Raw genomic sequence first — 24,050 nt, 5'->3', positions numbered from 1 at the left:
TGATCATCACCTTCGCCACATTATAAATTACTCTGGGTAACGTGTTCTCATTTAGTTAATTGAATATTAAGGCACTCGTCTATAATCATTTCTATCTGGTGGTTGTGTCTTGTGTTTAATCTATTCATCTCAGTTAACCAGCGCTCATTTACATTTGTCAAGTTGTCGATATTTAAGTCTCCTAGAGCCTGTGTTCCACATGCTATTCTCATTCATTCACCTTAGGGACTACCCCCCCTTGACTTGTCTAGAAGAGAGTCTAAATGGAGTGAGTAAGGATTAGAGTGACAACCCTTACTCTGAGCGTTGTCGCGATGCCTAGACACTTTGTGCGATAACATTTTTTGCCGCTATTGCCGGGGACAAAGTTTTTTTGTCCTTGGTTTCCTCGACATAGATTTAATCATCTCATCTTTATTCTTTTCGTCATTCGGCACAACATTTTTTGGCACCATTGCCGGGGATATTTTATTCTCGGTGTTTCAACAACATTTCCTCATCATTCTTCTCATTTCTTATCTCTCATTTGAGCCGACAAAGCCAACACTTCTTAGCATTGCCACCAAGGACCAATTTATTGGACCTTGGCTTTACGACATTTCATCTCATTTTTCTGGCATCATTTTGTCTCTTCATTTATCACCATCATAATTCTCGTCATCTCTCATCTAATCCTCTCATCTTCACTTTCTGCAACTGGACATTCTGGTTGGTTTCCTGTTTGGGTGGCGACTCCACTTATTCATTCATTTAATCCAAGACAAGGAGCCCTCCCTGAATATCCATCTGCCTCCATCCACTAACTTTTTAGTTTCGCCTTTGAAAATTTAGTGAGAGATTCATGCTCAAGTGGCGACTCCACTTCTTCCATTTCTTACAAGAATTTTTGCTAGAAACTCTCTTGTTGTAGATATTTTGATTTTCTTGAGCAAGGATCTCTCTCTCTGATATCCATTTGGCCCATCTCTTTCCCATTAAGCAAGTCATCATGGATTATGACTTGTTTACTTCTTGTGATTTTACTAATATTCAGGGAGCTTCACATGGTTATCCTTCATTTTTTTGTGATGCCATTGATGAATTTACTGTCGAAACTCACCTTCAAAATGTCAGCCTCTGTATAAGCGTCTCCCATATTCTAAATTTGAAGATGTGAAGATGAAGATTTTCATTCTTACCTTATCTGGAGATGCTTTAGATTGGTTTGTTAATTTCCCTAATAACATTTTTGATTCTCTACAATCAATCATTGATACCTTTGAAGATAGATATGGAGATAAAGACAAAGTCAAAGCGAAAGCTAAAGTAAAGGAAACTATAGAAGTTGAAAATGATTTCAAGGATTTAATTCAAATGGTTAAAGACATACAGTTAAATCAGGCTCAAGTAATCAAGAATGTAGAAGTTAATCAGGCTCAACTTATTAAAGATATGGAACTTAATCAAGCAAGATTAATAGCTGATCATGCTAGAGAAATTAATTCTATGCAAAGCAAGTTATTATCACTAGAGGAAAAGATGACGATCATGGAATTCAATCATTCAAATCAAGTGACTGCCATGGAAGCAAGTTATCAAGAAGAAATAAATTCGATTCATAGCAAATTGTCAACTATGGATGAATAAAGGACCATCATGAGATTTGATTATAATAATCAGTTAGCTACTATGCAAGAAAATCATAAGAAAGAGATAAACTATATGCAAAATTGCTTCATGGGCATGAAAACAAAGAATGATAAAATTATAAAGAACATGGAAGTTGGTCAAATATCTCTTCAGAATAGATTTTTGGCCATAGAGGAAAAGCAAGTACCATGTGTCATAAATATAGATGGAATAGATATCATCCAAAACAGATTAAAAATAATGGAAGTTAATCATTCTAATCAGACGTCCATTATTCAGAATCTAGTAAAGGCTATGCAAGCTAATCATGTCACTCTGCAAGAAAGATTCGTGAAAACTGAACTCAATAAAGTGCACTTAATAGTAAGACATGCTAGAGAAATGAGTTCATTACATAAGAGGTTAGAAGGGAGGAAATCACAGGTCCCATCTTGTTGTGAATATCCAAGAAAGAGGCTAACTCCATTAACGAAGATTTAACTAAGAAAGAATGACATGATCAAAGAAGAAATTAAAAAAGATCAAGTTATAACTCATGACACCTGTGACACTGATCCATCATTCTTGACAGAGCAGATGCAGAATGAAGAAAGACATGTCATGCAAATATTACATACTTCATTTGAGAGTTTTCAAGCAGAATGTTCCATATCACCAGTGATACAACCTACCACAAAGAAAAAACGCAAGATAAAGAGAATGAGAAAGCGGTTTGATGCATCTGATGGTCGCAAATAGTTTGATTTTCGGATAGGAAAAAGTCTAATCGTGTGCAGGATTAGACATCGCAGATCCGAGAAACAACTGACAGATTTGCCTGAAAGCAGACAAATGCTTAGTATGCACTATCTTGAACGCATTTGATGCCCATGGGGCATCTTTGTATTGTATTTCTAACCTTATACCTTGTTATTTCAGTATTTCATTTTGTAGTTTGATTTGTGTTTTTCATGTTATTAGTATAGTTAATAAATGAAGAGCTTATATATTTCCTGTGCACAATGTTATATGATGATTTTTGGATGGACACTACTTATGTTATCTTGTGTGTTGCGTGGATGCAGATTCTGGATTCTCACATTCCTCCGTTGCAGCAATGTGTCCCCAAGTAGAGCCAGATGTTGACCACTACGTGTCAACAACCCATAGCAGTACACCCCTTTTTTTGCAAAAGGGATAGCGCCTAATTGATGTCTCTATGCCGTCAAATTATCATCATCAGCCTGATCATCATGTTTAATGTAAATCCATTCTGCATGTATATGATGTAAATAATCTCAACAAAACCGTGTCATATATGTAACAACCTAGGTAAAACTACCTTTCTAGTGACGATTTCCATTTTGGGAGGTTTTTTGTCTCATCGATCCATTCTTGGATGGTCGGCAAAGTTTTCCTGTCCAGTCTTACCCCAAAGATGGAATGGATTTTGTCGCTAGGATCTTAGGTGTGTCTTAGTGTTCTAGATCGAGTCTATGTAAAACTGATTTAAAAATAATCCTAACTATTTGATTAGGTTATTTTATTACAAATTGCTCGGTCAGCTGGATTATATTTGTGTCGCAGAAATGGATAGTTTGTAAGGGTCTATTACAAATGGGTTTTCCCCCTTATGATGTAAAAAAATATGAAAATCATGATGTAAAGTGTCTTGAGGGTTGGAAAAATAATTTATTTCCTCATAAGTTAATTAATTAAATTTTTTGGCCAAAATTTAATTAAAATCCTAAGCCATAAATTTAATTAATTCTAGGTCCTGTAAATTTAAATTCTCCAAAAGAAAAATTTGTCGTTCCTTAAAAATTAAATTTTCAAAGTTCTCGGGACTAAGGAAAATTAATTATTTTGCTAAATTTTAAACCTTTGATCCTTTGGGGGTTAAGTCAAAGTCAAATTTTGGGGAAATTAATTCAAAAATTTAATTTTTGAATTAATTAAAATGCATTTAATTGAAAAATTCGAATCTCCCCAAATATTTAAATATTTCGACGGATGAGATTAAAAGGAATTTGAATCTTCATCAATGGCCGAAATTGCTTTGACGAGGATCACTCGAACTAGCTTTTGGAGGATTTATCTTTAAATAGGAGGTCATTTGTCAGTGGATTCATCTGACCTTTGAGTCGTGTGTGATGAGCCTCGGTATTGCAACAAGAATGCTGCAATTTCCAAGGCTATCAACTTTAATTATCAATTCGAGGTTCGTACAAACTTAAGAGGTATCGACACTATATCTGAAACATACAATGTGTCCTTCCTCTGTTGTTATGATGTAATGGAGTGCATGTTCTGAAACCAAATCTTAAACTAATTGCAGAAACGAAATGCTCGAAATGGAAACCTTAGCCTATTGCAAGAAATAAAGTACAAGGAAAAAAACATATTTTAATTGCATAAAGATCATGAACTAAATGTAAAAGAAACCTAACCTAACCATTTTTATCACATGTGATGATTTAAACTAACTGAGCATGGAGTCTAATCTAGGGAGTATTAACTACTATGTGCATGTGTGAATATAAAATAACTCTTTTTTTTAATCTTTTTGTTTTATAAATAATGATAATCCTCACTTGTTATTTGGGAGGGGAGATAGGTATGGAGGAAGATGGTTAAAATGGTCTAGATGGCATGGAGGTCGAGTAGAAGCCTAATTCTAGCTTCAATGATGATTTTTCTCAATTCAGGCTCAAAACAGGCCATTACAAGATTTCCTACAGGATGTACTAGTTCTCCTACAAGATCCCCTGTTTTAGTACAGGATGTTATAGATTAACTATACAAAATTATAATTCATCGAATTACCAAGCAAATCAAATCCAAATTGGATGGGACAAATTTTGTTATTGACTAGCATGTCTTAGGTCTCCATTCCAAGTGGAATCACTCAAAAAGATCTCTGTTAACCCATGCTAAAAAATATCAGAAAATTACTAGTTTAAAAATCAAAAATTTGAGAATTAGTGTGCTAGTAAGTCCATCAAATGCCTAACCTAATCAAGTGCAAATGCAATGGGGTAAATTTTGTTATGAAATAGAATGTTTTTGTGATCTAATAAAAGTGGAATTAACTTGATTGAAGCTCGTTAGAATGCTTTAAAAAATAGCAGAAATTTACTGCTAGTTGCCACAAAGGAGTTCTAGAAATCTAGATTTGGGAATAAGAAGACTAATCCAAGTAGCTCAATGATTACTATGACCTTCCAAATCTTTTCCAAAGATGAAATGATGCTTGTGATCCTGCAAAGAACTTACATCAACCATTTAACTCAATCTTACAACAAGAAATCATTAGTACTAAATGCAAAAATAGAAAAAAATAAAAACAAGAGATGCATGTGAATAAGAAGTGAAAAGAAGGAAAGAAAATGATACGAAAGAGCTCTGAGACTCCTGGGATGGCCAAGCCCAAGGAAACTTAGAGACTTATGGAGGAGAACAAGATTTAGAAGCTGAACATGACACCAACCTTCATTATTTTCATTAATACAATTACATCCCTACAATAAAATTCAATGGAGTTGCAGAAATACGAGTTCTCTCCACAAGAACATTAATGAAAATCTATATCTAGAGACAAATTCGACTTGATACTTATACAAAATGACTAGGAATCATTCCCCATGAATGAAGGAAACTTTCCCCACCAAAATCCCTTGATTAGTAGATCTGGTTCCCAATACTAGGAATATACATTAAATGGCAGGGAACACATTCCTAGATTTTCTCAATCATTGGAGTTCCACAATTTGTGCCATAATTCCATAATATCTTGTTAATTTATTATTTAATAGTGATCCTTCTGTAGTAGGGAGCAAGTCCCTAAATTATCTCCTCCTTCAAATCTTCATAATCTACCCAATATTCTCATAATATTCCATAAAAATAAACAATATTAGGCACAAATATGCAATTATTCATAAACCTTTCTAATGAATATATTAAAGTTAAAAATACATTATCTAATGCAAAAAAGAGAGGTTTAATGTGCTCAAGAATGGTCATAGGCCTTAATTTATGTTTAATTTAGAGGCATGGGCTTTAATTTATGTCTAATTTAGAAGCCCATCAGTGTGCTTAGCAAGAAGCTCTCGTGTAATCTTTTTTTGGTTAATAAAGAAAGACTTTGGGGTTAAGTTCTACTGGTGTTACTCTTTATGGGAATACTATAAGATGTGTTGTTTTCATGCATAATTTTTTCTAAAGCCATTAATGATAGTTTCTAAAAGGTGATTTGAGTACATGTATTTTGTTCAGTCGTCGGGGTTTCAATAATAATCTAAATTTTGAACGTAATAACAGTATTTCTATTTGTTTGAGTTTTATTATTATTTTCTCGCTCTATTTTTAATGGTTGGATCAAGTTTTGCAGGGAAATTTTGATTTTAGATCCTCGGGCGTTAGGGGAAGTTTTCAGTTGGAGCAGCCAACTCTCGATCTGTGTTTCCTGAAGAGCCTAGTAAAATTAATCCCGGGCTTATCATAAGGTTTTTATTTTTGTGATGCACGAAGGGTTTTGAGTTAGCACCTCTTTAAAATTTAAAAATTTAATTTTTGTGTGGGAAATTAATAGATCTGGTTGTTGAGAGCCTTAGATTATCAGATTTGGGAGCGGAGTTTGACTCATACTTCTTAGATCTGATAGATCTACCATTCTTGTACATAGATCTGTAATTTTTTTTTTGGGTTTTATGACTTGGCTTTTTCTGGGTTTTAGTTTTTTATCATTTTACATATCGTTTGGGTGTTTTCTTGTTGTCATGCAGCGACAGATATGAGGAGGAAATTTGTGTAGAGTCCATATCTAGGCCCCGGAGGTAAGATCTGGATTTCTGGAGGTTTATCAACATAATTTTTGCAAGGACTCAAAAATTTTGCAATCCAAGGGTTTAAAAGGTTTTAAATCTGGAAATTTTCATGAGAGTTTAACGGATAAATATGAAGCAGAAGCATGTCATTTTAAAATAAGATTTTATGGGAAATTTTCTTAGGTTTTTTGGCTACCATTTTTTTCCTGTCTACTGCCATATTGAGCCTCCAGAAAATTTCGATTTTTTTTGTGTTGTCTGTGTTTTGGGGTTTTTGGAGAATTTTGAATTTCTTTGCTACATCTGCTATACTCCTCTCTGTTGCGTCCTCCTCTTGATGTCGTCAATGCTCATCTCTCCTCTGCGTCCAAGCTTACAACTGCAAAAAAAAATAAAACCTTCAACGCTGCCATAAGCTGCTGCAAACCTGCGTCCCCATTCCCATATCTTCCCCTCCATCTTGTAGCTTCAACGCTGCCCAAACTTCCTCATTTCTCCATGCTCCTCCCTTTCTTCCTGTGTACTGCCAAGTCGATGCTCCTCACGCTGTTGTCCATATCTTATCCTTCACCTGCAGCTCCTCGTCCATTCCCTGACTCTCCTCCGCACCCTTCTTCTCCTACCCTCATTGTCATCGTGAGTCCCTCTTCTCAGCCATCAAGCATACCTGCATAGAAAAGAACTCTCATTCGACTTTTTTAGTTTTTTTATGTCATTTGCATTGTATATGCATTAGGTTAGTGTATTTTTCATTTCATTTTTAATTTGTATATGCATTGGGGGTTAGGGTTAGTGTATTTTAAATTTTCATTTGAAATTCGATTTTTTGTCTTGATTGTTATTTTATTTATTTTTATTTGTTTTAATTTGATTTTTTTTTTTTTTTGATTTTACACTTTCTTCTTTTATTTTTGTTTTTACTTATGATAGTTTGATTTTTAGTTTTTGATTTCCCTTTTTTTTTTGCATTTTGTCAATTTTTAATTTTAACTTATGAATTTGATTTCTTTTTATTTTCATTTGAAAAACATAAAAAATTCTAAAATTTAAAAAATCCAAAAAATTTAAAACATTTAAAAATCTAAAAAATTAAAGAAATCTAAAAATTAAAAATTTCCATTTATGTGACTTTAAAATCCCTAAAAGACTTAAAAAAAAGGAGGATTTGCTCTTTTACATTAACTTTTAATGTGGCCTATGGCCCATTAAAATTTCAATTTATTAACCCTTTTGATTTGTTTTACTTTGATCACATAAAAAAATTAATCTCTTCATTTTACCACATTAAATTAATTGTCTAAGGGACAATTAACATTCAAATTTAAAGTTCTTTGGTGTCATTGGTGTTAAGGGTAAAATTTTTGTGGTATCGATTTCTCTATTGGCAAGTGCGATCAATATTTTGAAAATTATATTGGCTATAGAAAAAAGATAATTAATTCTAGATTTGGGTTATTGAAGAAAATCATTTTTAATCTAGAATCATTGCTTAGCATTTAATTTTCATAATTCTTCATGGGATTTAATTGCTAGAATATATTGCATTTTTGGGCATTTACATTTAATCGTTCATGATCGTCACCTTCGCCACATTATAAATTGCTCTGGGTAACTTGTTCTCATTTAGTTAATTGAATATTAAGGCACTGGTCTATAATCATTTATATCTTGTGGTTGTGTCTTGTGTTTAATCTATTCATCTCAGTTAATTAGGACTCATTTACAATCGTCAAGTTGCCCATCTTTAAGTCTCCTAGAGCCTGTGTTCCACAAGCTATTCTCATCCATTCACCTTAGGGACTACCCCCCTTGACTTGTCTAGGAGAGACACTAAATGGAGTGAATAAGGATTAAAGTGACAACCCTTACTCTGAGTGTTGTTGCGGTGCCTAGACACTGTGTGTGACAACATTTTTTTGGCGCCGTTGCCAGGTACAAAGTTTTTTATGTCCTTGGTTTCCTCGACATCGTTTTAATCATCTCATCTTTATTCTTCCCGTCATCTGGCACAACATTTTTTGTCGCCGTTGCCGGGGATATTTTATTCTTGGTGTTTCAACGATATTTCCTCATCATTCTTCTCATTTATCATCTCTCATTCGAGCCAGAAAATCCAACACTTCTTGGCATTTCCACCAAGGACCAGTTTATTGGACCTTGGCTTTACGACATTTCATTTAATTTTTCTAGCGTCATTTCGTCTCTTCATTTCTCACCATCCTAATTCTCGTCATCTCTCATCTAATCCTTTCATCTTCACTTTCTACACCTGGACATTCCAGTTGGTTTCTTGTTTGGGTGGCAACTCCACTTACTCATTCATTTAATCCCAGACAAGGAGCCCTCCCTGAATATCCATCTACCTCCATCCACTAACTTTTCGGTTTCACATTTGAAAATTTTGTTAGAGATTCATGCTCAAGTTGTGACTCCACTTCTTCCATTTCTTACAAGAATTTTTGCTAGAAGCTTGCTTCTTGTAGATGTTTTGATTTTCTTGAGCAGGGATCTCTCTCTCTTATATCCATATGGCCCATCTTTTTCCCATTAAGCAAGTCATCATGGATTATGACTTGTTTGCTCCTTGTAATTTTGCTAATATTCAAGCAGCTCCGCATGGTTATCTTTCTTTTTTTGGTGACGCCATCGATGAATTTCCTCCTTTTCAAGGTAACAATGCGTTTACTATCAAAATTCACCTTCAGAATGTCAGCCTTTGTATAAGCAAGTGTCTCCCATATTCTAAATATGAAGATGTGCAGATGAATATTTTCATTGTTACCTTATCTAGAGATGCTTTAGATTGGTTTGTTAATTTCCCTAATAACACTTTTGGTTCAAAACAATCAATCTTTGATGCCTTTGAAGATAGATATGGATATAAAGACAAAGTCAAAGAGAAAGCTGAAGTAAAGGAAACTATAGAAGTTGAAAATGATTTGAAGGAGTTAATTCAAATGGTTAAAGACATACAATTAAATCAGGCTCAAGTAATCAAGAATGTAGAAGTTAATCAAGCTCAACTTATTAAAGATATGGAACTTAATCAAGCAAGATTAACAGCTGATCATGCCAGGGAAATTAATTGTATGCAAAGCAAGTTATTAGCCCTAGAGGAAATGATGACAATCATTGAATTCAATCATTCAAATCAAGTGACTGCCATGGAAGCAAGTTATCAAGAAAAAATAAGTTCAATTCAGAACAAATTGTCAACTATGGATGAAGAAATGACCATCACAAGATTCGATTATAATAATCAGTTAGCTACCATGCAAGAAAATCATAAGAAAGAGATAAACTATATGCAAAACTGCTTCATGGGCATGAAAACAAAGAATGATAAAATTATAAAGGACATGGAAGTTGGTCAAATATCTCTTCAGAATAGATTATTGGCCATAGAGGAAAAGAAGGTGCCATGTGTCATAAATATAAAGGGAATAGGTATCATCGAAAACAGATTAAAAATAATGGAAGTTAATCATTCTAATTAGACGTCCATTATTCAGAATCTAATAAAGGCTATGCACACTAATCATGTCGCTCTGGAAGAAAGATACATGAAAACTGAACTCAATCAAGTGAAGTTAATAGTAAGACATGCTAGAGAAATGAGTTCATTACATAAGAGACTGGAAGAGAGGAAACCACAGGTCTCGTCTTTTTGTGAATATCCCGAGAAAGAGGCTAACTCCATTAATGAAAATTTAACTAAGAATGACATGATCAAAGAAGAAATTAAAAAAGATCAAGTTATAACTCATGACACCTGTGAGACTGATCCATCATTCTTGACAGAGAAGATGTAGAATGAAGAAAGACATGTCATGCATATCCTACATACTTCATCTGATAGTTTTCAAGCAGAATGTTCCACATCATTGGTGATATAGCCTGCCATAAAGAAAAAGCGCAAGAGAAAGAGAATGAGAAAGAGGTTTTATGCATCTGATGGCCGCGAGCAACTTGATTTTCAGATAGGCAAAAGTCCTATCGTGTGCAGGATTGGACATGGCACGTCTGAGAAACAACCGACAGATTTTCCTGAAAGCAGGAAAATGCTTAGTATGCACTATATTGAACGCATCTGATGCCATGGAGCATCTTTGTATTGTATTTCTAACCTTATACCCTATTATTTCAATATTTCATATTGTAGTTAGATTTTTGTTTCTCATGTTAGTAGGATAGTTAATAAATGAAGAGCTTATATCTTTCCTGTGCGTAATGTTATATGATCATTCTTTTATGGATGCTACTTATGTTATCTTTTGTGTTGCGTGGATGCTGATTCTGGATTCTCACATTCCTCCGATGGAGCAATGTGTCCCCAAGTAGAGGTAGATGTTGACCACTACGTATCAACGACCCATAGCAGTACACCCCCTTTTTTGCAAAAGGGATAGCGTCTGACCGATGTCTCTGTGTTGTCCAACTATCATCATCAGCTTGATCATCATGTTATAATGTAAACCTATTCTACATGTATATGATGTAAATAATCTCAGCAGAACCATGTCATGTATGTAACAATCTGGGTAAACCTACCTTTCTAGTGACGATCTCCATTCTATGAGGTTTTTTGTCTCACCGATCCATTCTCGGATGGTCGGAAGAGTTTTCCCCTCCAGTCTTACCCCAAAGCTGCAATGGATTTTGTCGCTAGGATCTTAGGCGAGTCTTAGTGTTCTAAATCGAGACTATGTAAAAGTGATTTGAGAATAATCTTAACTATTTGGTTAGGTTATTTTATTACAAATTGCTTGGTTTGGTGGATTGTATTTGTGTCACAGAAATGGGTAGTCTGTGAGGGTCTATTACAAATGGGTTTCCCCCTTATGATGTAAAAAAATATGAAAATCATGATGTAAAGTGTCTTTAGTGTTGGAAACATAATTTATCCCCTTATTGATTAATTAATTAAATTTTCTGGCCAAAAATTAATTAAAATCCTAAGCCAAAAATTTAATTAATTCTAGGTCCTAGGTAAATTTAAATTCCCTAAAGGCAAAATTCGTCGATCCTTAAAAATTAAATTTTAAAAGGTCTCGAGACTAAGATAAATTAATTAGTTTTCTAAATTTAAACCTTTGATCCTTAGGAGTTAATTCAAAGTCAAATTTTTGGAGAAATTAATTCAAAAATTTAATTTTTGAGTTAATTAAAATGCATTTAATTGAAAATTTTGAATTTTCCCAAATATTTAAATATTTCGACAAATGAGATTAAAATAAATTTTAATCTTCATCAACGGTTGAGATTGATTTGACGAGGATCACTCGAACTAGTCCTTGGATGATTTATATTTAAATCAGAGGTCATTTGTCAGTCGATTCATCTGACCTTTGAGTCATGTGCTTAGCAAGAAGCTCTTGTGTAATCTAATATTTTTCTGATTAATAAAGAAAGACTTTGGGGTTAAGTTCTACTGGTGTTACTCTTCATGGGAATACTGTAAGATGTGTTCTTTTCATGCATAATTTTTTATAAAACCATTGATAATAGCTTCTAAAGAATGATTTGAGTACATTTATCTTGCTCAGTCGTTGGGCTTTGAATAATAATATAAATTTTGAATGTAATAGTAGGTATCTCTATTTGTTTGAGTTTTATTATTATTTTCTCGCTCTATTTTTAATGGTTGGATCAAGTTTTGCACGGAAATTTTGATTTTAGATCCTCGAGCGTTAGGGGAAGTTTTCAGTTGGACCAGCCAATTCCCGATCTGTGTTTCCTGAAGAGACTAGTAAAATTAATCCCATGCTTATCATAAGATTTTTTTTTTTTGTGATGCACGAAGGGTTTCGAGTTAGCACCTCCTTAAAATTTAAAAATTTAATTTCTGTGTGAGAAATTGATAGATCTGGTTGTTGAAAGCCTTAGATTATCAGATCTGGGAGCGGAGTTGGACTCATACTTCTCAGATCTGATAGATCTACCATTCTTGTACATAGATCTGTAATTTTTTTTGGGTTTTCTTACTTGGATTTCTGGGTTTTAGTTTTTTATCATTGTACATATCGTTTGGTGTTTTCTTGTTGTCATGTAGCTATAGATTCGAGGAGGAAATTTGTGTAAAGTTCAGATCTAGGGCCTAGAGGGCAAGGTCTAGATCTTTGGAGGTTTATCAACATAATTTTTGCAGGGACATTATTCAAAAATTTTGCAGTCCAAGGGTTTAAAAGTTTTAAATTTGTAAATTTTGATAAGGGTTTAACAGATAAATTTGAAGTAGAACCATGTCATTTTAAAATAAGATTTTCTGGGAAATTTTCTTAGGTTTTTTTGGCTACCATTTTTCTCCTGTCTGTTGTCGTATTGAGCCTCCAAAAAATTTCGAATTTTTTTTGTGTTGTCTACGTTTTGGAGTTTCTAGAAAATTTTGAATTTCTTTACTGCATCCGCTATACTCCTTTCTGTTGCATCATCCTTTTGCTGCCCTCCTCTCTGCTGCATCCTCCTCTTGTTTCTATCGATGCTCATCTCTCCTTCGCGTCCAAGCTTACACCTGCAAAAAAAATAAAACCTTCGACGCTGCCATAACCTGGCAAACCTGCGTCCCCATTACCATAACTTCCCCTTCATCTTGCAGCTTCAACATTGCCCAAACGTCCTCATTTCTCCATGCTCCTCCCTTTCTTCCTGCATACTGCCAAGTCGCTGCTCCTCACACTGTTGTTCGTGTATTATCCTTCACCTACAGCTCCTCGTCCATCCCTTCGCTCTCCTCCGCAACCTTCTTCTCCTACCGTCAAGCCTACCTGCATAGCAAAGAACTCTCATTCAACTTTTTTAGTTTTTTATTTCATTTGCATTGTATATGCATTAAGTTAGTGTATTTTTCATTTCATTTTTAATTTGTATATGTGTTAGGGGTTAGGGTTAGTGTATTTTTAATTTCCTTTTGAAATTCGATTTTTTGTCTTGATTGTTATTTTTTTTTTTATTTGTTTTAATTTGATTTTTGATTTTTTTTATTTTACATTTTCTTGTTTTATTTTTGTTTTTACTTATGATTCTTTGATTTTGATTTTTTGATTTCCTTTTTTTTTTTTTTAATTTGATTTTTGTTTTACATTTTATCGTTTTTTTTTTCAACTTATGATTTTGGTTTTTTTTTTTTTCATTTGAAAACATAAAAGAAAAATTAAAATTTGAAAGGCTCAAAAATTTAAAACAGTTAAAAAACATTTTAAAAGCTAAAAATCTAAAAAATCTAAAAATTAAAAAATTTCATTTATGTGACTTTAAAATCCCTAAAAGAATTAAATCAAAAGAGGATTTGCACTTTCACATTAAATTTTAATGTGGCCTATGGCCCATTGAAATTTCAATTTATTAACCCTTTTGATTTGTTTTCCTTTGATCATATTAAAAATTTAATCTCTTCATTTTACCACATTAAATTAATTACCTAAGGGACAACTAACATTCAAATTTAAAGTTCCTTGGTGTCATTGGTGTTAAGTGTAAAAATTTGATTTTTGTGGTATTGATTTCTCTATTGGCAAGTGTGATCAATGTTTTGAAAATTATATTGGCTATAGGAGAAATATAATTAATTCTAGATCTGAGTTATTGAAGAAAATCATTTTTAATCTAGAATCATTGCTTAGCATTTAATTTTCATAATTCTTCATGGGATTTAATTTCTAGAATATATTGGAGTTTTGGGTGTTTACATTTAATCGTTCATGATCGTCACCTTCGCTACATTATAAATTGCTCTAGGTAACTTGTTCTCATTTAGTTAATTGAATATTAAGGCACTGATCTATAATCATTCCTATTTTGTGGTTGTGTCTTGTGTTTAATCTATTCATCTTAGTTAACTAGGACTCATTTACATTCGTCATGTTGTCCATCTTTAAGTCTCCTAGAGCCTGTGTTCCACAGGCTATTCTCATTCATTCACCTTAAGGACTACCCCCTTGACTTGTCTAGGAGAGAGTCTAAATGGAGTGAGTAAGGATTAGAGTGACAACCCTTACTCTGAGCATTGTCGCGATGCCTAGACGCTTTGTGCGACAACATTTTTTGGTGTCACTGCCGGGGACAATTTTTTTTTCTATCCTTGGTTTCCTTGACATTGTTTTAATCATCTCATCTTTATTCTTCCTGTCATCCGCCACAACATTTTTTGGCACCGTTGCCAGGGATATTTTATTTTCAGTGTTTCAACGATATTTCCTCATCATTCTTCTCATTTCTCATCTCTCATTCAAGCTGACAAAGCCAACACTTCTTGGCATTGCCACCAAGGACCAATTTATTGGACCTTGGCTTTATGACATTTCATCTCTTTTTTCTGGCGTCATTTCATCTCTTCATTTCTCACCATCCTAATTCTCGTCATCTCTCATCTAATCCTCTCATCTTCACTTTCTGCACCTGGACATTCCGGTTGGTTTCCTGTTTGGGTGGCGACTCCACTTATTCATTCATTTAATCCCATACAAGGAGCCCTCCCTAAATATTCATCTGCCTCCATCCACTAACTTTTCGGTTTTGCCTTTGAAAATTTTGTGAGATTCATGCTCAAGTGGCGACTACACTTCTTCCATTTCTTACAAGAATTTCTGCTAGAAGCTCGCTTCTTGTAGATGTTTTGATTTTCTTGAGCAGGGATCTCTCTCTCTGATATCCATTTGGCCCATCTTTTTCCCATTAAACAAGTCATCATGGATTATGACTTGTTTGCTCCTTGTGATTTTACTAATATTCAGGGAGCTCCGCATGGTTATCCTTCTTTTTTTGGTGATGCCATCGATGAATTTCCTCCTTTTCAAGGTAATAATGCTTTTACTACCAAAACTCACCTTCAGAATGTCAGCCTATGTATAAGCAAGTGGCTCCCATATTCTGAATATGAACATGTGAAGATGAAGATTTTCATTCTTACCTTATCTGTAGATGCTTTAGATTGGTTTGTTAATTTCCCTAATAACACTTTTGATTCTATACAATCAATAATTGATGCCTTTGAAGATAGATATGGAGATAAAGAGAAAGTCAAAGCGAAAGCTAAAGTAAAGGAAACTATAGAAGTTGAAAATGATTTCAAGGACTTAATTCAAATGGTTAAAGACATACAGTTAAATCAGGCTCAAGTAATCAAGAATGTAGAAGTTAATCAGGCTCAACTTATTAAAGATATGGAACTTAATCAAGCAAGATTAAGTGCTGATCATGCCTTGGAAATTAATTCTATGCAAAGTAAGTTATTATCCCTAGAGGAACATCTCACTATCTTGTTGCCAAACTTCCAATCCTAGAAAATAGTGCATTAGCCCCAAATCTTTCATATCAAACTCAGTTTCCAGGTTCTTCTTACAATCCTCTATGAGTCTGGATGATCCTGTCAAAAATAGATCATCCACATACAACACCAAAATCAATGGCTCACCTTCTACCAGCAGATAATAAAGATTGGGATTGGCATCTCTTGATGAATCCCAATTGTTGTAAGTAGCTATCAATTCGACCATACTAAGCTCTAGGTGCTTGTTTTAGCCCATACAAGGCTTTCTTCTACCTGCACACATGAGTTCTCTTTTCATGTGTTTCAAAACCTTCTGGCTATTCGATATATGCCTCTTCTTCTATCACCCCATTCAAGAATGCTGTCTTGACATCCATTTGGTGAATCTCCCATCACATCTGTGCTACAAGGGATATAATGGATCTGATAGAGGTATATCGAGCTACTGGGGAAAATGTTTCCTCATAGTCTATTCCTTCTTTTGTAACAAACCTAGCCTTGTACTTATCTATCCTACCATCTGCAACATACTTGATCTTGTAGATCCATCTCGAACTTACAACTGATTTGTTCTCTGGTCTTGGTACAATTTCCAGACATTGTTTGTCATGATAGAACTGTACTCTTCTACCATGGCATCCACCCATACCTGGTGTTGTATGGATTCTTGAAAACTAGAGGGTTCTTCGACCTGAGCTACCAATGCTTGGTACCTGTCAGGTTGTCTACGCTGACTTTTCTTGGCTCTAGGAGCTCTAATGAATTCCTCTACGTCTCTCAGAGTCTATTGTACTTCTCGTCTAGTTCTTCCACTGGTGGTGGGAGGTTCCATCTATTCCTCTTCCTGTACCTGCTGTGACACTCCTGGGTCCTCTTCTCTTGAAGAGATGCTAGTACTGGTTACCATGCTTGAACCAGATACTTGTCTTCCTACCAGATCTGATCCCTGTTGCTCGACTAGAGGAGCATCCTCATCCTGTTCTTCAAATGGCATCTCATGAGATTTCGTAAAGGCTCTATCTTCCATGAACTTCGCATCTTCCCTTACTACAATCTTTCTACTGCTTGGAATGTAGATTCGATACTCCTTTGAAGTATCACTGTAACCTACTAGATGACCAACTTCGGCAGTCTTCTCTACTTGCTCCGCTTCTGTTCTGGAATATGGAAATAAGCTACACTTCCGAATATCCTGAAGTGACTTACTTCTGCCTTCTTTCCCGTGAAAACTCCCTCTGGTGTCTTCTTTCCTAAAGCTCTGTGAGGAGTCCCGTTGTGAATGTGTAAAGTCGTGCTGTATGCTTCTGCCCATAAACACTTGGGTAGATTATGATTGTATAACATCGCCTTTGCTATTCCAACAATAGTTTAGTTCTTCCTTTCTGCGACTCCATTATGTTTTGGATTATAGGGTGCTGTCCATTCTCTTCAGATCCCTTCTCTTGCACAGACATCAATGAAGTTCTTATCCTTGTATTCTCCGCCATTGTCTGAGCGCAATATCTTGATCTTCCTTCCTGTCAAGTTTTCCACTAGAGCCTTAAACTCTTTAAATTGATCAAAGACCTCATCCTTGGTTCTCAAAAAATAGATCCAAGTTTTCCTGGAATGGTCATCTATGAAGGTAACAAAACACTCAGCGCCACTGATGGCCGTTATAGATATCGGACCACAAATGTATGAGTGTATTAACCCCAATACACTCTTAGCTTTATTGTTGCTTTTGGAATATGTTGCTTTGGCTTACTTACCTAGCACGTAGCCTCTACATGTATCATCATGCTTGGTAGTAAGCACTGGAACCCCCATAACAGTTTCCTTGAGCATTCGTAACACCCCATGATGTAAATGTCCCATCCTCCTATGCCACATCTCATTTAATTCTTTTTCTCCATCGACATTGCTGCTTATCAGTGCCATAGGAGACTCGAGTTGCAACTTGTATAATTTGTTGCTTCGAGTTTCAATCTAGGGCCTCTTTTTCCACCTTAGATGCTTGACATATACTCTATTACCAATGAAGTATACATCATATCCCTTATCTTGTAATTGAGAGACAGAAATCAAATTCATTCGGGATACCTGGCACATGCAGTGCATTCGTGGACCGAAGACTATCTCCTGTTGCTGTCTGGAATATAAAAGTTCATTTTCCTACCGGGATGCACTTCGTCCTGTTACCCATTGTGATTTGAAAGTTCATCTGTTCCTCTTGATAGCTCGAGAAATATTCTCGTTCTCCAGTCATATGAGCTAAAGCCCCGCTATCAATGTATCAGTCCTTGGCTGATGCAGAACTTGATAGGCAAGCAAACTCCTCTTCCAACCTGGAAGCTAATTCGGAAATATTCTGATCCCTAATGTTCTTGATGCCCTTTTTCTTTGCTTCCATCTTGCTTGAACCTTGCTCTGATACCATGTGAAAATTTGCTGCAATAATTGATTTATTTCTCCTACTTATTTATGATAAGTTATTTACCAATACTTCAGTAAATACCAAAATAAATTTAGTTGCAGACTTCAAAAACTAGAACTGAAAATTAAACGGCAAGAGAAACATCAGCATATGAACAATCATATTGACACACTTGTTTTTAGACAATCGTCCCCGGAAAAAACCAATGCGGGAAAACCGTTGCAGCATCTCTAAGGGTTTATTATTATGCAGGAGAAATATCTAAATACAAATCTAGGATGCTCATATAGCAATCATTTACTGAGAAAAATACTAGCGGAAAATCTGAGTGAGTTTTACCTCACTTCCCCTGGTAGAATTCCGGTTGATCCGGCTCAAGACTGGCTAACCCTGACTATTTCTGCGCTGGCCCTTGTGTCACCTTCTCTGCTCTCTGCGTCAGCTCTCCCCACTGTTCCGGTAGTTCCCAATAGTTTCAGCTATTCCGGTAGTTTTGGATTCTGCGTGACAGGCAGCTTTTCTGCATCAGCTCCCCCGGCTAATGTGTTGCCTCTACATTAGCTCTCCCGGCTGTTCCGGCAGTTCCCGGCAATTTCGATTGTTCCGGCAGTTCTGGATTCTGCATGACAAGCAACTTTTCTACGTCAGATCTCCCGGCTACTGCGCTGCCTCTCTCCAAGCTCTCTCCGCCTCTCTGTTTTGTATTTACCAAAAAGTCCTTCTCTCGGATTCTCTCTACCCCTCAGCTACAAGATCTCCCCAATCGATTTTCCTCTTGAGAACTTCTCGCCTCAGAAAATCGATTTCTTCAATCTCTCTGTGTGTTTTCAAATGAAACCCAAGCCCCCATTTTATACTTTTTGTATTGAGTCTTCAACGGCCGAGATTAAGTTTCTAATCAATGACTAAGATTAAAAATTGACTTGATCTGCCTTCTAGATCATTCTCACCCATATTTTGATTAATAACTATTAATATTTTAATTTCCCTAAGTTTAGACTTAGGAACTCTATTAAAAATATTAGTTATTTTAATAAAATACAATCCGGGTGGAATTTCACCAAATGGTTTCTAGTTTCTTTAGAACTCATGTGCCTTAGCCTCTCTACCAATTCTCAAGGCTAGAGCACTTCCGATGCTACCAAAAACTAACACACTCATTCTTTGTATTGACATCATTGTACTTGGTAGTCCCACTGACCTACTAATGTGGTTGTTTGTTGGGCATTAATAAAATTATCTTATCTTATCTATGGGACTCCACATCTTCGTCATTTATCGTACCCAACCTCTAATATAGTGATATTATAACTTTTCATGATATTCCACATTGAATTCCACAATAGTACACTTCAAAATTTTTGTTCTACAACATTTCCGTAACATAACATTTTGATGTTCCCTTTTGCAACTTGTCCTTGTAGGGTTTGAAAAAATTGTTCTCTTTGCAGCTTGTCCTTGTATGGTTTGGGAACAATGTTATCTTTGTAACTTCCATTGTGCTTGGGAGGCTTTTGCAACTTCCCCTATGAAGGTTCATAACTTTATCTAATAATGTTTGGAGTTATAGGTCTTATGAGGGATGAAACCACCTTATTGCATCCTCATCAAATATTGTTGTAAACTCTAGCTTGATTATCTTTATCAAATCCATCTAGTCTCAATGCAATTGATTATATTGAACAAATCAAGTACATTCTTTATCAAATATTTTTGGAAGCTTAGCACTTGCTAGTTTCCACAATGTTACCACACAATCTAGCAAGGGTCCTAGGAGGGGTTCCAAAGGGACTACTACTACACTAAGTGAAAACAACGAGACAAAGACCCTCTGTCACCTTAGTCAATGTCCCCTGCTCTTTACGAACTTTCACCAATGGGAGGAGTCTCGATATGAAGGAAATCACTAGAAAGATAAAGGTCAATAACAATGTACAATGTGATTTCCAAAGCCCATTCAAAGGAGAGGCTTAGATAATAGGCTTGGTTGCTTCAAGAACAAGATAAGGGCTCTCCAAGAAACGCTCAAATGGAGACCTAGACCTAGGGAATAGGGATATTCTCTTATGAAGGATATCCTAGACCTAAGACTCTCTTGAGGAAAACAAGGTTCTCCAAGTGGCTTTGTAAGACAAGGAATGAATTATGATATGGGACCACAAAGGGAGCCTTTGGAAGTTCCAAGCTTGACCTAAGGTTTGAAGGATCCCTATGAGAGTGTCTAAGTTAAGCAAGAAGGGGAAGGTCACAAGAATTATTAACTTCCATTGAGTTTTTGAGTAGATAGATATTCAAAATGCCGCTAACCTAAGAGGACCTAAACCCAAACATATTTTGAGCTAGGGCTCAGTGTTTCTCCTAAATTAGCCGAGGGATAAACCTCAATTTTTTAGGGCTAGTAGAAGATGCACCACTGTAATTCCTTACCAATTCGATCTTCAAGGGGATGGCTTTAAAGTAATTCGCTTGATGCCCTAGCTAGGCCGTCTAGGGTTAGGGCAGAAATCAAAGAAAGGATAAAAAGGGTCATGGAAGTGATCAACAAAGGGTTGAAGATCAGTGCCTAGCCAATTGGGATGAATGGAGTCAAGATTAATTTAATTTTTGAGATCCTCACTCTACCAAGGAGTCCTTTTTGCAACTTCGTTGGCCTAGAGTGGTACTAGTTAGGTCACAAAAGGAATTTATACTTCGTTCTACAAATTTTGATGGAGTTTCAAGGATAAAGTACACAAACCAACCTCTAGGAACGTTCGTTCTTTTTTCCAAATGAATAACATATGCAATGTATCAAGATCCCAAGTGTTTCATGAATTCACATTAATTTAAGGCCAAAGTAAAATCATGACATAGCATTCCATACATTAGACATGTATCAATAAATTTTTTGCATGAAAGAACACTTACATGACAAAAAGAGTATATCCATCCATCATATTTGCAAAAGTGAAGCTCCAAGATAAGATATATAAGCACATATGTTACACCTCGGATCACATCAGTGTTAGGCACAGACATTACATACCTCCCTCTCACTAGGTTGTAGGATGCACTTTGCTTCTCTCAATGCAATGAAGGTGGTAAGTTTAAAGTGAAATGAATACATCAAAAAGCTCAAACACAGTGTCCTGTGAAGAGTGTTTTATCTTGAGCATTGTTACTCTTGTGAACTTGGAAAAGAGGCCAAGCGATAATGACCCAAATTTCATGTACTTGTAAGCTCCCCATGCTTTTGCAATATTCATTTTGCCTTAACCTTGTTAGGTTGCACAATGTTCTGTATCATGACTTTCTTGGTTTGCAGCTTTTGTTGTAGTTATGTGCAATTCTGCAATTGGACACCTGTGGGCTACCTATGTTGCAACCCGGCTATTGTTCTTGAGAACATTTTGCACATGACAATTTCCCTCACATTGCAGATTCCTGCATTCTGACCATAAGTATATCCACACCATAACTTTTACCAAGACGTTATATTTCCTTGCAGATTTTTGAATTTTTCACTTCTAGAGGCCTTCTGTGACTTTACGAAATCTGACTCAAAGCACTTTACGAAATCTGACTCAAAGCATAGTGGCATACCTCCCCCTTTTCAAAGTGATGGTCCCCATCCACTTTTGTCCAAGGAAATTTTTTCACTGAAAGTTGTTGCTCTTGCTTTGAAAGTTTCCTGAAGAAAAAAAATCTTGCTAATAATGGAATGATTGCACAATATGGTAGAGAAATTGGAATGTAAAGAAAGTTGCTTGGAATTTCCTCATATAAAACAAGTTGTGGAGCTACAAGTAGTGGAGACTTGGCCAGAATAAACCTAGGAGAATTGTCATTGTTTAAAGATGCACTTGCAAATCAGGTGACATCTAGATTAGTTTTGAACCCTTTGGATATTGATGCTTTAGAATTTGGTACCATGGAAGATATGCTATCTCTTAACACTTATATAGGACCAAGGGTTTATGTAAGACATCAGCAGTCTGATGTACTATATGGAATCCTGTGTTATCACTATAATATTATAACCAATTAAAAAAGAACAGTAATTAAAATTGAAAGAGAGACGCCATGAGTTTGAAACCAACATCGTGTTTCTTTATAAAAGTATGATATCAGCAAAAAAGTATGCAACTTTGAAATAGTAGTGCAATGACCTGAATTAGTACAAAATAGTACAAAAAGGACAACTTTGGATGTCAAATAGCCTATACATAAAATTTAACTAAACTGATAAATGCAAAATATATTTACTGTCTATTACTTACAAGAACCAGTTGAAGATGATAAAGAAATTCTTTGAACACATCTCAGATTAATGTTTGTTTTTCTGTTGTTTGTTACTGTTGCTTCATTTTACTCTTAGGTGTAGCTTGATTAGGGAATAAATTGACCTAAGACTTCTACTTCAGAAACTTTATTGATATGAACTAAATATGGTCTGGTGGCCTGCACTTGACACACAGCTTTCAAAAGGAGATGTTCACTTTTTCAACTTTGATTGACTGTTTACTTACTTTTTGCAGAAGTTCAGTAGAATTTTCAAGTGTCTCTGCAGCCCTGCCTATGAAGTGGATGAAGAGGTTGCATCGTTTGAATACAGGAAAAGATGACATAAGATGAAACATTTTTCACCTTCTAAATTTCCAGTTTAAAAGACAAGGTTTGTGTCAAAAAGTAGCCTAGATTTTTCAATGTCACTCTCATTAGCTATAAATTGAGTCTTTTGTTGCTTATTCTTTATTCGTATACACATTGTATATTTCTATAAAAGAGCATGAGACACGGAAAAATCTATGTTTTCTTTTGGGTTCATATTTTGAGCATAAATGGAGGACATTTTCCCTCTCGTCAACTTGTTCAATGGTGGATCCATGATGACCACATCTCTTCCATGTGAAACAGGAATAAGAATTCATCATTTGTGAAGAATGGGCCATATTTACCTGTATTCTTTAATGCATGTACAAGGAAATATTTTCCTTTATCATAAGTCCAAGGTTAATTTGTAATTAAGATTTTACCTCTTTCACGGTGAATCTTTCAGGGGTCAATTGTTTGTCAATGTATTCACAATATATAGTTCAACTGTTTCATCCTGCAAAAATGCGCTTGTTGCAAGTGCACAGTCAAATTAGTGTTTGACCTCAAACCAATGGCACATCTCCCATCACTCTAAGATAGTAAGATCCCAAAATGACAGCAACATGTGCTGAGATTCTATGGCAAGTGCAGTAGAATACAATTTTCTGCTCTGATAATTACTAATGATTTTCAAAAAGTGATTCTCCTCCCATTGATATCATTAAATAATTATACACAAAAATATCACCAGTAAATGCAGTGGAAACAGTAAAGATCATAGAAAGATAGCCATGCACAGTAGACACAATTTTTTAACCTTGGGAAACCCCACCTAGGGAGAAAACCCAACCCCACTAGTGCCACCAAGGGTTCGGGGGCGGCGGCAACCCTTTATCCTCCCCTTGGCAAGGGTTCAGGGGAAACGCCCCTGAAGAAAAAAATTAGATAAAAATTGCCTTGTAAAATATTGTAATTTCATAGTTGATCTCGGTCATTTATTAGGTGGAAGATTTGACAGTAGAAGTTATGTTAATTTAGGGGATTTCGCCCTAGAAGGAAACTCTTAGTTTATATGAAGGAATTGTATTGTGGTTGTGTATGATTATTCTGTGTGAGAAAAATAGAAGAGACAGTGTGAGAGCGAAGAGGGAGTTATAGCTGATTTGTTGTAAGTTGTATCTATTCAATTCACTAGATAATATAAAAGGAAGAATTGTCTGTTTCTCTGTGGACATAACCCAAATTGGGTGAACCACGTATATCAGTGTCTCTCTTATTTTATGCTTTTATGTGTTTGTTTTTTCGCAATATTTTATGTGTTTCATTGCTCTGTTATTTAATTTCTAACAATTGGTAT

General features: G+C 35.4%; 1 protein-coding gene across 1 annotated transcript in view; it reads left to right on the top strand.

Annotated features, from left to right (window-relative positions):
- The window catches only part of LOC149219117 (chaperone protein dnaJ 10-like), a 407,942-nt gene extending 384,874 nt beyond the window's left edge, over positions 1-23,068 (top strand). The window contains exon 10 of the mRNA XM_089382533.1: positions 22,636-23,068. Coding sequence (XP_089238659.1) covers positions 22,636-22,722 — 87 coding nt within the window. The 3' untranslated portion in view covers positions 22,723-23,068. The remainder of the gene's footprint in view (positions 1-22,635) is intronic.
- Positions 23,069-24,050: the final 982 nt, after the last annotated feature.

Source organism: Pinus tabuliformis, chromosome Q (assembly GCF_031772625.1).
Source record: "Pinus tabuliformis cultivar Carrire ecotype Pingquan chromosome Q, CPIR1, whole genome shotgun sequence".
Lineage (NCBI taxonomy): Eukaryota > Viridiplantae > Streptophyta > Pinopsida > Pinales > Pinaceae > Pinus > Pinus tabuliformis.
Note: the sequence above shows the minus strand (reverse complement) of the source record. Positions and strands in the feature narration are given on the sequence as shown.